The sequence below is a fragment of the Pinus tabuliformis genome, chromosome 5_1 (assembly GCF_031772625.1).
Source record: "Pinus tabuliformis cultivar Carrire ecotype Pingquan chromosome 5_1, CPIR1, whole genome shotgun sequence".
NCBI classification, from domain to species: Eukaryota; Viridiplantae; Streptophyta; class Pinopsida; order Pinales; family Pinaceae; genus Pinus; species Pinus tabuliformis.
The window spans coordinates 465,341,010-465,354,562 of NC_142305.1; the positions used below are offsets into that span (position 1 = coordinate 465,341,010).

General features: G+C 39.1%; 1 protein-coding gene across 1 annotated transcript in view; it reads right to left on the reverse strand.

Moving 5' to 3' along the window:
- Window positions 1-321: 321 nt before the first annotated feature.
- Window positions 322-13,553, reverse strand: part of LOC149165511 (endoglucanase 1-like) — a 57,938-nt gene continuing 44,706 nt past the window's right edge. Inside the window, exons 2-5 of the mRNA XM_089429835.1 lie at window positions 974-1,174; window positions 780-872; window positions 533-694; window positions 322-408 (exon numbers count right to left, since the gene is read on the reverse strand). Of these exons, the coding sequence (XP_089285961.1) occupies window positions 322-408; window positions 533-694; window positions 780-872; window positions 974-1,174 (543 nt within the window). The remainder of the gene's footprint in view (window positions 409-532; window positions 695-779; window positions 873-973; window positions 1,175-13,553) is intronic.

A 13,553-nucleotide genomic window follows, 5' to 3' on the forward strand; every position in this document is an offset into this window, starting at 1 on the left:
AGTACCGTAGCAAATAATCCGTCTGAATATATAAACTAGAGCTCACAAGCTCCGAAGCCGGTATAGGTCGATTCCCGGAATCGACCCGCCGCCGGTCGGGCGGGGCAGGGCGGCGCGGGGGTGCGCAGCACCACCCCCGCGCCGCCCCGCCCTGCCCGACCGGCGGCGGGTCGATTCCGGGAATCGACCCGTACCGGCTTCAGAGCTTGTGAGCTCTAGTTCACAAATTTTTGGTTTAGGACGCCATATTTGATGAGAGAGAAACTGTTAGAACTTGCAAAAGTGGAATTCAACATCTTTCACTCTATACAGAAGAGAGAGTTACAATCTCTCTCGAGGTGAGGGAATGTCTATGTCCGAATGGCTCTTGTATTCGTTAAGGGACTGTATATTTCTTAATAGAACTTCCTACGCAACGAAGGCAAAATTAGAGTAAATAATAACGTTGGAATAACATTACAGAGGGAAAGAATGATGCTGGCATAATCCAATAAAATTACGACTGTGTGTTTAGGTTGGTGCATAATTTCACCTTAGACAAAAGAATTCTGGCTCCTGCATGCTTCTGATCCCAGCTGAACAAATCACCGTTATCATCGGCGCCAAGCGTCGGGCCATTTGACTGAATGTAGTTAAAATATGATACTTTATTCGAGGCTTTTAGCAACCATGCTGCTCCCCACAGTAATTCGTCCTGCAAGCAAAGGCCCGTGCCATGACAATCATATCATCATCTATTACCTATTTTATACAGGTATGCTAATCAAAAGAGTTCTTACTTGATATCCTGAGTAAGAGCAGTAGAATGGGCAAACTGCCGAATTTAGAGAATCACTGTAAGAGCCTCTGTATTTATCCGCGAAATCAAACACCTGACCTCACCAAACAGAAAATTGATCGGTAAGATTTAAAAAAAAAGATTGCAAAGAATAAGTATATTATGTTTGAAGTTCAGTAGATGTAATTAATATACCCGTATTGCAGTTTGAAGGAGTTGCTGAGAATAACTACTGTCCGTTGTACGGAAAACTATGGAGGCGGCTGCAAGCGCTGCAGCAGTTTCTGCAGCAACGTCTGATCCAGGATGTTGTGTGTCTACTTTATAGACAGTGCGAGGTGTGTCCATGTCTTCGGGCCTCTCCCAACACTGGTGATCCTGGTTCGGCTCGCCTACCTGTGTAGTTATTAAATACAGTTCAAGTTATAATTTAGACAGATTATCAAAGCATTAGTTGCAAATACTATGTAATGGTCATTTTTATCTTCATTGTCTACATTATCAAAGCATTAGTTGCAAACACTCTGTAATGGTCATTTTTATCTTCATTGTAGAGATTTTGACAAAGAACGAAGTTAAAACCATTAATTTTTAAATTTTTGGAAATATTTTAGAATTTGACAAATGAATGAAGTCAGAACAATTGTTTTTGGGAAACCACAATTCAGTTAAGTTTAGTTCTATATAATAACTAAATAAATCATTGACTTACCACTTTTTCTTATGAGAATATTGTGATATTTCAACCAACCTTAGGAAAAAATAATGCAACTATCATTAACTTACTACATGTGACTTAATAACTCCATGTGACTTAATAACTCCATGCAGCTTTGGAATTCTCTGGAATCTGACTTTGCACGGAAAAGTTTTTTCATTTAAAAGTACTTGAGAGTTTAAGGAAGGCAACATTTTTGATAGGTTGGTTTACAAAATTTATTGAAATTATAAATTCGATTTATAAGTATTTAAGTTGCTTATCATAAATTTTATTTATTTAGTGATTTAAACAAAAACAAACTTAAACAATTTGTTTAGTTATATTGCCTTTTTTTGGTTGACTATATAAAAATGTACTTATTTCTTGTCACCATTGGTTGGTAAATCAGTTGGCAATGAGATTTTTATAAAAATAAAAAGAAAAAATTGACATAACATGTTATAAAATTAAACTAGCTATTATAGTTAGAAAATTCTCCCTGAGTATAATTACTTATAAGCCTATTCACTCTCAAAAACTTATCTAATGACTGTAATCAAATTTCCACTTGACAAGAAAGATTAATTTGAAATTATTGATGATATGTATATTAAGAATACCGAATGGGTGTTCTGTATGTACAGGTAATATCATTGTTTTCTAACTTTATGATATTACCTGTACATACAGAACACCCATTGTGTCAAGCACACACATGCTCGTGGGAAAAGGTTCTCCATTTTTTGTATTTCATGATCCTTTTATATAGATAGGCCTTGCACAATGTATCAAACGTTGGAAAATATGATATCATTGATAGCAGAATAAAAGAGAATATTAGATGTGCTAAGAATCTAGCTATTCAATTTCACATCATGATTATAATAATAGGTTTAAACTCCTTCTAAGATTGTATTATTGATTTTTATTTTATAAAATTATTTTTTCAATTTGGTTTGGTGAAATAAAGAAACAAATAGTTCTATCTAATAGCATGTTTGTTACCTAATTGATTTTTCAAGTGTTAGTCTTGGAAAGGGATTTAGAGAATTAGTTATCAAATTTTGCAAATTATTTTTCCTATATCAAATAATAAAAGAAATAGCAAAACCAATCCATGGTATGACAAAGAGTGTAAAAGTGCGAGGAGAGCAATTAAGGAAGCTGTTGATGAATCTCTTAAAATGGACAAGATAAAAATATATAAAGCCCTAACTAAAAGGAAAAAGAGGCAATACATTCGTCAAAGACAAGGGAATCTCTTACACCTCTCTAAGCTAGCTCCTAAGAAATTTTGGAGGCAAATTCTGACTAGGAAGACTAAAGAGGTGTCTCACCTCCATTCTTGGAATAAGAAGAAGGATTCAGGGGAAGTTGCTAGGGGGATGCATGAGAGAATTCAAATAGGAGGATTCTCATAGATATGATTGCGCTTAGTTAAAAAACAACCGTGCATATTCATTGAACCCTTATGCTTTGGAACAATACAAATATTAGGATTGGATAAGTTCTTTAGTGATGCATACGCCCTTTGGTTGGAAGTCCTCACATGTATAGTGTATTTCAAGACCATATTACACTTCATGGACTCTTAAAGACTATTGTAATATATTGTATTTTATTATATGATACTGTGAAGGATGCCTCTTAGGTCAGCAATGGTCCAAGTAGCATGTTTTTGAAAAATTAATTGTATATATTAAATTTGTTATTTATTATGCGAATGTTTGAGAAACGATATCTATATTTGGTCGAGCTCTATTATTTTGTCTGTACTCCAATTATATATAGTTAGCATTATAGTTTTGATGAAAATTTTAAGGGGACGTTAGGTTGCCTTCGCATCCCCGACTACAGGTTTCGAGGGTGGACGTCAGCTTGTATGTGTGATACAACAGACAGAGAGACAGTACGCGACAGAGAGACTCGACAAAGTGAAAAGACGCAGACATTCTCCATTGACGGGCAGCTTGGGTTTTACCAATTCCACGCATTAAATGACAATCCACATTACCAATTCCACGCAGCGGCACCCCCGAGCCGCCCCGCTCCGCCGGACCGGCGGCGGGTCGATTCCAGTATCAACACTTTCGTTCTGAAGCTATATTTTGCAGGAAAATTTCGTAGAAAATTTCGTAGTCACTGCCATTTTTAAAACAGTCGCAAAATTGACACCTAAAAAAATAAATCATTATTCCAGTATCAACACTTTCGTTCTGAAGCTATATTTTGCAGGAAAATTTCGTAGAAAATTTCGTAGTCACTGCCATTTTTAAAACAGCCGCAAAATTGACACCTAAAAAAAAAAACATCGTTCCAGTATACACACTTTTCGTTTTGAGCACTGTTTTTGTGGTTTTTTTGGGGTTTTTGGGCTAGAGTTCCCGTTTTGAGTTTATAGTTCCCGTTTCAAAGTTTACATTGTTTAATGATCATCCAAATGCAAGAATCGCAGAAATCCAGGCTGCACTCAACAGGGAATTTAACAGCCCAAAGTTGGAGACACAATGAATTATTGGGTTTAAGGAAATCACGATGCTCCTGGGTGAGACACCTTGGGATTTGGACCAAAGAATGAAGAGTATGATTCGTGAAGCCAATATGACTTTGATGGATGGGCAGCACTGTGCATGGTTTGTAGCGTCATTAACACCGCATTCAAGGACGGTGTTGCCACAACAAAATCTTTCCACCTAGGTCGACGCTTTGGATATGGCAATGAGATTGCATGAGACCCCTATACAAGATCCTGGTTTGGGAGTCCAACAAATCCATGCACAACTGCAAAATTGTGTCCGGAAATGCAAAGTTTGAAACAGGATAGGCTACCTCGGCCAGAAGTGAGCAAGGAAGTATGGTGCATAAAATGAAAAGGCCAGGGCCATGACAAGTAACACTGTCTATTTTTCGCGAATTACTTGGCAGGAGGAGGGCCGATGCCATTAAGATCCGAGGCACAAGTAGGACCGAGTGCGGTGCCTACACTACGGTGCACAATTTGTCAGACAGGAGGAAAACACACTATGGATAATTGTCATCTATTGCAGAAGTATACGCAGACATCCCAGCAATTGTTTTGTAATTTTTGTAGGTTAGTAGGCCATGATGTATGCACCTGCAGGTGCTACGAACTAATGATGGATTGGACTACTGCCTACAGTGTACAGACCAAAACATGAGCCCTTGACCCAAATTCAGGAATGACACGCGCTAGATTTCAAGGGCGTGGACGAGGTCGAGGTGGAATGGGACTAGGAAGGGGTCGCGGACAACTAATTTGTTATAATTGCAGAGGGCCAAGACACTATGCCCGCGATTGTATGAATCCGACAAGAACATCATGTTTGTATTGTACATAATTTAATCATGAGGCAGAAGACTACCCTACCTTGATAGCGAGGTTTCACGAAAAGGGGGTACTCCAGCCTCCCCTAACATAGAATTTGAAAATGACGAGGTCGGAGCCATGCGAAGAAGACCTGAATGTAAACATAGTGCTCATAAGCGGTATCACCATTAGTGATGATAAAGGTAAGTAGTCAGAAGAAAGTGTGTGGGTTCACAAGGCTCCTACAAGGTAACCTGAATTTGATTTAGAGCGAGCGAAGGAGACATTCATGGAAGCTAAGAAGAGCTTCATGGAGGCCTCCACTTTAGGTAGTAAGGACCAACTAGAACTAGGGATGGATCCTTCAATGCTCACTACCTTTTTGGAGACATGCATGAAATTACTTTGCGACAACAAGGCTGTAAAAGGACTACAAGAACTTTTCACTAGGTGCATGGGGTTATGGGAGCCGCGCGTGGTCCGGAAACTTGGAAATCATGCATTGCGCATAGGAAGGGAAATGAGATTAACTGTGCAAATCAGAGAATATGAAATGGATCAGGTAATTCTGGATCTCGGATCGAAAGTGAATGTACTACCGAAACAAACATGGGAACACATGGGTAGACCCACACTACAATGGTCTCCTATTTAATTGCGAATGGCGAACCAGTAGAAGATCCTACCCATGGGGAGATTGTAAGGGGTAATAGTGGATATTGAAGGTGCAAGCACACTGGTGGATTTCAAAGTGATAGAGATTGTCGACGATAGCAATCCCTATCCCACACTACTAGGCATAGACTGGACCAGTGATATGAACAGAGTCATAAACCTGAAGTAGCGCAAAATGATTTTTGAGAAAAAATCACTACGCATAGTAGTATCGCTAGATCTGGACGAAGGAGCGTGATACACTGAACTAGTGCACGAAAATGATAGTGATGACGATCTCGATTGCATCTACAAGATAACTGCACGAGAATAGGATTGGGTGAATCCGACTGTAGATCGAAGGATTTCGTGGGAGTGCGAAAACTCTTGCACTTCAGATTTGAACGAAGAAATAGAACGATGGCAGAATCAGTTGCACGAAGTAACAACACTTAATTGAAATATGATGATAAGATCACTACGTTGTGTAACAAAGGAGATAAGGGACCTGCCTAGGTATGATGGGTTGACTGTGGTTGATGACTTTCTGAAAAAATTTGAGAGCAAAGTACCAGAACAACAATGTTTTGACACTTTGAAATGGGCACTGCATGCTATGCTCCCAAGATGGTGGGGTACGCACTGGTAGAGTTTCAAGGATTGGTGCGAATGCAAAAGGACGATGTGTTTACGGTTTGGAAAACCCCAACTACGAATGAGAGTTGGTTACAAGGGGAAAAACAACTTATTCGCCCACTTTTCCTGATGGGTATAGACATATGACATGTGGCCCACCCAAGTGCATACCACTCCCAGGATGGAGAATCAAAACAACACGCAGCGATAGGAAAGGCGAAGCACACCAACGGTTATCCATAGGGACACATTTGATAGGGTGTGTGAAGTGCTGAACAAGGTTCACTAGGTGAGATGCACTTACTGGGACCTGTACTTACCAGTAGTTCGATGGGCCTATAGGACCATGTGCAAAACCCTAGCCGCAAAAAAGATCCAAAGGTTGCGGAATGGAGTAGGAACTGTAATCTCTGAAGAGCATGCAAGGAGGAATTCACATGTAATAGCACCTATAGGTGTGACAGTACGTGAAGCCTAGGATGAAGAAATCACACAGCTACACGAAGTAGAAAGACTTCAGGAAGCCATTCGGTAAGGGAACCTTAGACATTGCAAACTTGAAAATGACTGGGTATGGCTAAGGAAGAAAAACATTTTGATGGATGCAGAGGTCAAGAGGCTGGAAAATGAGATTAAGAAAGCATGTCTCATCGATAAATCAAGGATGACAAGGCAAGGTGCAGTTGATCATACTAATGAATTAGAAGACTATCACCGAGAATTAATTAGTCTGTTGTCGTGGCTAGGACCACATATCACCAAATGTAGTAACTAGGAAAGCACACTACAAATAGTAGAGCGTGCGGCACCGACTACCACGAGGAAAACTGAGGGTTTTCCGTGGACTATCGTGGAGGGTGAGACAAGGCCTCGTATAGGTGGTGCGACCACCTGACTAGCCGTAGGAAGAACACTCTTAGCACTCAAGGCAGTTGAAAGGGAGTGCAGGACTATAAATCATTCTGCCTCAAAGCTGCATGCTCTGACAGGTATGAACAGGAACAACCTGTCACAAGGTTTGTGCCTACGTAGGGGGAATGCGAAGCCGCACGGGTAGGATGGGAAGTGATCATTGGTGTCACTATTCATGACGAGATGTCCGATTTGAGGCCAAATGGAGTAGGTGGCGGGGATTTACGACAATAGTTATGGGAAAGATTTTAGAAAATCTGCCGCCAAGAAAGCATTGATGGCTAAGAATTTGGGGGAATGGTTGAATTCGAATTCAAAAGGTGCTATAAAACCCTAAGGGCTAGCTCTCAAACAACACTTGGTTAGAAGCAAGAATGTAGTAGGTTCAGCAGGCAACAACTTAGTGCGTTACTGACATTCAGATCGTTCGAGACCAGCTGGAGGGACTCTGCGCCAAGATCATCATGCCGACAGTGTGACTCGAGGATGAGTCATGATATTTGTGTTGGGGGCCTCAGTGGCATGTAATCCCCCCACAACATCTTTTGGGGCTCAGAGCCCAAGTTTTGAGTACTATTATTGTAAATACTCTGCGAATTACGGGTGCGGAGTGCAAATTAATAGAGTCATAGGGTTGTTCGCCCTAAGTTTTGAAGGTAGTGTTGGCCTACCCATGGTCCACAGACCATGGGATTGTATAAATAGGGCGAGGCTCTAAGTTTTAAAGAGTGAAGAAACAAGTAGTCAAGGAATGGAGTCTAGAAGACAGTGAGCATAGAGAAAATATCTAAGTGCTTTTGGGTCATAGTAGTAGGAAGAGGCTCCAAAGCTAAGTGCGCAAAGGCCTAGTAGAGTCTGCCGCTGAGTGCGAGGACCCCTGTAGCTAAGTGCACAGGGTGGAGTCGAGTCCGTAACCAAGGAAGAATAATAATAAAGAGAAGTTTGATTCCAAATTTTGTGTGTCTGTTCTTGTGCTATTTCGTGTTTAATTATATTGTCTTTTTTTATCACGAGCACTTATATGAATGCTGAACACCATTAAATATAACTAGATACATATAGATAGGCTAAGTGATCAACTAATATCGGTTCAATAGTAAGGAATTGAGTAATAACATGGATTGGGCCTCGAGTAGGGCTGCATGAAGGTAGCATCGCAGGCGGTGAGGTACTGATAAATGCACGTAGCGACGTGCGTGCAAGGTAAAACCGTGAACCATCGAAAATTAGTAGACATCTCTAGGGTGCGAAAACCTGGTTCTAGCACCTCCCATACTACTTCGGTTGAGACCTCAGTCTGCGCTTCGCGGACTGTTGCCAAAATGGCGAGTAGTACTGGGATTTGTTGGCTAAATCACCTCTGAACTTGGGTCATGCCCCCACGAGCCAACATGTATTGTAATTGATGCAGGTCACCATCCGCTTCAGATCCTTCTCATCACATCATAAAGTGTATCACTCAACATTATCTTTTTCGACTTCATGCTTTAGGGGGCAGCTGTTACAGGTCTATTTGGGCACATCACTCCCGATGATCAGATCAATACAATTAGGGCTCATCAAACCCTAATTCAGTTGCTACATGCCCTAGACAAGTCATCAAATTGAATGCTTTCATCCATGAAAGTTTCCTAACTTGAAACCCTGCTGAAATGCCTCCTTGGGACACTAGCGCAGCCTTGGTCAGGGGAAACTGCACTACATAGCAGGTAGGCCCATTCAGACCTGCACTGCAGTGCACTTAGGCCCACTTATACCTGCGCTGGGCAAGAATGAGAGAAATTGGCATAGGATTCTAGTAATATTCCTTGATTCTAGAGCATTCTAGAAGGATGCCCAGATCTTATCTCATCCTATGAGCTTGTTTTTGTATAGATTATGGATCATTCAACCCTCTGTCCTCTCATCCCTTTCTCCATGGAAACTAACTTCAATTATGGAAAACCATTCAATGCCCAATTTATGACAAAACCACTTGCATTTCCCTATAAATTGACCACTCGTCATAGTGATCAGAAAGGATAGAACTTGGATATTATAGAGAAATATTTGTTACACAAAAATATCGTCACCATGATTATTTTTAGTTAGTATGGGTCTATCATCATTTGTACTGTCCTCCTGAGCAAGTCTCAAACCTCAGTTCTTCAAATCATGCTTTGGAAATGAGAGAAAGACATTAAAAATCAATGTAACTCTGGTTCCGCGCTTTCTCTCATGGTCACCTGCGGTCCCGCACCTTCTGTGTACAAAAACTGCGGACCTGCCCACTCTGTCCCTAACGGTGTAGGTGCATACCCCTGTGAAAGTCAAAAGGCGCAAGTTTTATCTTAAAAAACTCACTTTGGGTTAATTCTAGAGGTTTCTAAAAGGAATTTTGACGTGGATTGTTCGTTCTAAGGTGGTTCATGCATCCCAAAAGAGAAGGAGCTAATCCCTTGATGAGAGGAGCTATCCCTTTGAAGGAGGGCTTTATCCCTTTGAAGGAGGACCTAGTAACCTCCCTCCATTGCACTATAAATACAAGCATTGGGCTGGTTGCTAGAGAGGTTATAAGCTGAACTTTTTTTAGGGTAAATGTTGGTGAAATCAAGACTTCCTAGTTGAGCTTAAAAGGAGAGATCACACATCTTTTTGGATTCATTGGGGAGTGAGTGAAACTTGTCAAAGTAGAGGAGACTTCTTACTGGACCCTCGGAGGAGTTTGTACAGCGTCAAGACAAAGGTTGTAAAGTTCTTCTTCTTTTGAATTAATACAATCAAACTCATTTTTCTCAATGAGTATCTTATGTTATTTGTTTCATGGACTCTGTTGAGTCTTGAAAATGTCATTCATTTCCATTACACTTTCACTATTATGTCCATTATATCACCTCCATTTCACCTCCATTTCACTACTATGTCACCACATTCATCCCACTTTCATTATCATTGGGCCACATTTATGTTTTTCCAATCTTTATTAATTCTAAGTCTTTTAAGTGAATTTGTGGTTAAAAATTAGAAAATAATGTGTATATGCTTATACCTAACAAATGGGTTGAGATTGTTGACATGTGTAGGTTGAAAGGAGGCTTCTAGAAGACCCTTATGTGACACTCTAAGGCCAAATTCGAATTTGAGTGGAAAGAATCATGGGATCATGAGGATATGTGTCACATCTCCTAATTGTATTGTAACTCTAAGAAGACATGTGTCTTATCAGTTCCTATTTTGATTAGGACTCTAGAGGTAGAGGGAGAGATTCATGGACTCTCATTAATGAGATGACTTCTCATATTTTTGTATAAATAGGAGATCTCTCTCCTTCATTTGGGGGCTTAGCTTGTTAGTCTTTTAGCTTGTGAGTTCTTTAGCTTGGAGTTTGTAGTTCTTCCTTGATGGCTTTTGAAAGCTTTGGAGAACTTTGTTGTACTTTGTAATTTTGAAGAATTTGAATAAAGCTTTGATGTTCTCAACATGGAAGGAGATGTGAAGTAGATGTCATGGAGCATATTAGAATGTAAGGTAGAGTAAATTTCATTTTGTAAATTTTGCTTTGGTTTCATTATGTCATTTGATTGCTTTCAAGTTGGTAGATTAGATTTTTCATTCATGCAATTTAATTTATGCAAGTGTGTTCAACCGGTTGATTGTAGGTTAGTAATGCACATAGCTTTTTAATGACTAATGACATGACGAAATCATCTTGTCCTTCCTGCTAATTTTCATTTTTTTGAGTTTTAATTCCAGCATTGTTATTTCAATCAGTTTTGTTTTGCTCATTTACTTTCCTGCAATTTAGATATCATATTGCTTAACTTGTTCATGATTGCTTCCCATAAGGTAAATTGAGTTGAAGGGTAAAGGATCAGAAGAGTTGAAGTAGTGTGATTAGTTTCCTTTATGCAATTTAATTTCTTGCAATTTAGATATCATATTGCTTAACTTGTTCATGATTGCTTCCCATAAGGTAGATTGAGCTGAAGGGTAAAGGATCAGAAGAGTTGAAGTAGTGTGATTAGTTTCCTTTATGAAATTTAATTTCTTGCAATTTAGATATCATATTGCTTAACTTGTTCATGATTGCTTCCCATAAGGTAGATTGAGCTGAAGGGTAAAGGATCAGAAGAGTTGAAGTAGTGTGATGAATTAGTTGCTTTGCTTTCAGTCTTTGAGTTGCTTTAAGTTCAGTTTTTACTTTCTTTTTCATACAGTAGCAAGGATACTGGGTTTCATAGTCACTAGCTCATTGATTGGTTGTTGCATTCCATTTTGATTGAAGTAGCTGCATATTTACACTTTTGTTCAAGTACTAATTCCACCAATAACATGTTTTGAGATCTTTTGAAGTGCTAAGTTTTGGAAGTTACCATTAGGGACATAGGCCTTGTCTTGAGATCTCTATTCATACTTTTCCTTTAAAAGTATTCTTAAGACCTTAGAATAGGATTTCCATTTGAATTAGACACTTTAGGAAACCAACAAAAAAAAAACCCCAAAACGAAATAAAATCTATAAAACAACGAAGTAAGAAAAAGGTTAACTAAGCACATATGGTGCACCACACTTCATCAGTTTACGATACCCAGATTGATAATTTACGTAGAGAAATTTAAGACGTTAAATTGACTAGACATTTTGGCACCGTTGCCTGGGAAGTGTAATTAGGAGACCTTATTTCTTACATCTAAAAAAAAATTAACAATTCTTGAGTATGCTCTCCTCCTGCACTTTGTGTGATCTGGAGGATCAGAAAAATGATTGTTATGTAAAAAAAAAAAAAAAAAATAATAATTCTTGAGTATGCTCTCCTCTTACACTTTGTGTGATCTGGAGGATCAGAAAAAGAATTGTTATGTAAAAAAAGAAAAGAAAAAAAAAGGAGACAAAATAAACTTCATCATTTCAATTGATTCAATAAAAAAAAATGAAAAAAAATGAAAAAAATGAAACTCAACTTCTTTGATAGGTTCAAATTGTCCAAAATTATCTGGTTATGGTTTGTAGTGGTCTTCAAAACATTGTATCTTGTTTTAATAAGGTTTTGCAACTTAGCTGCGGAAACTGCCCTGATTCCGCAGCTAGTTGAGAATTCCGCAGCTGTTTTAAGGTTTAGCAGGTTACAAGCATCCATTGAAAAAATCGACCACATGGGCATCTCCAGAATTGTCCCGACATTGATCCTATCCTAGTCACCCAGCTCAGATAGAAAAAAAACCAGCTTATATAGCTATCTCTATTCCTAGCTTTCACTGTGGCTTCAATAAAAAAATCTGCCTCCTTGATCAAGCTTTGGCCTGAAACAAACTTGCAACATAAAAAAAATGCACTATATATATATATATATAAAAATTGGATTGAAGCAAGGACTTTTTAGAAAAAAATCTAAAGCTACGAGCAGCACACGGGGGCTAGGTTGTAGAATTATAATTCACACTGAAAAAATGACACTGAACCCTGCTCATGTCCACTCCCATGACAAAAGAAAGACAAAAGCACATTAAGCTTTTTGTTAGGGGGAACGAATTGGGCCATGATGATGACCAGTGGTAGGAAGCTCGGCTGGCTGGCTGGCTGCTGCTTATGGGGGTTTAGTTGGGTGAACAGATGGATAGGCAAATGATAAATTTTTTTTTCCATGAGGGAAACAGCAGAGGCTTAACAGGCAAGTACTTGGACTCTTTTGAGGATTCGCTCTTCTTCTTCTTTTCATTGCTGAGAAAAGGTGAAAATTATGGTGGACAGCTTGACATGTATGAGAATGCACAAATTCATATCATCCAACCACTAATTCGGAAAATTTGCAGGCCGAATGCAGAACAATGAACATAATAACTCAGAAAAACATAAACACAGAAAAACGTCAAATTTCAAACGCTTTATTTGCCCAAATAGAGATGAATTTGGAAAAACTAAAACATGGGTTTTTTTTCCAGGTGGGTCTGTTAGATAACCCAGAAATCGTTTGAAGAAATTTGTGGCGGTCTTGGAGAAATATTCAGTTCTTTGGATCCCATTTTTGTCTGCCGCGTGTGAAAAAAATCAGTGTCTGTTTTAACAGTTGCGGCCATATTTTGATTTCCTTGAGAAATCTGCTCAGGTCCGATCTCCTTGGCGGCCAGGTCATCCACCATGTCACTAAATATGAGAAAAAAAAAAATTTTTATTAAATGAACAGAGAACAATTCAAACACGGCACGCTGTAGTTGAAATACGACTCTCTGTCATTAAAAAAAACCGTTTGTTGATTTTGCCACCCGTCTAAGCACTTGCTCTGCCACCTCTCGATTAATAATAGTTCTAATTAAAAAAAACACCTGTTAACAGCAATCCAATTGAAGACGACTCTCCATTACGTGAACAAGTCCAAACTGATCTGGCAATTTCTATCTAACTTCACTACTCCGCTCCATTCCTACCACTTGTTCTCTGTTTCTCCATTTACCATCACTGTATTTTTCTCCATAAAACCATGTCAATTCCCTGCTAACACATAATGAATCTTCTTCATCCATCATTCATGCAGAAGAATTGTTAGAACAAGAAGGAAAGAATGGGTTTGT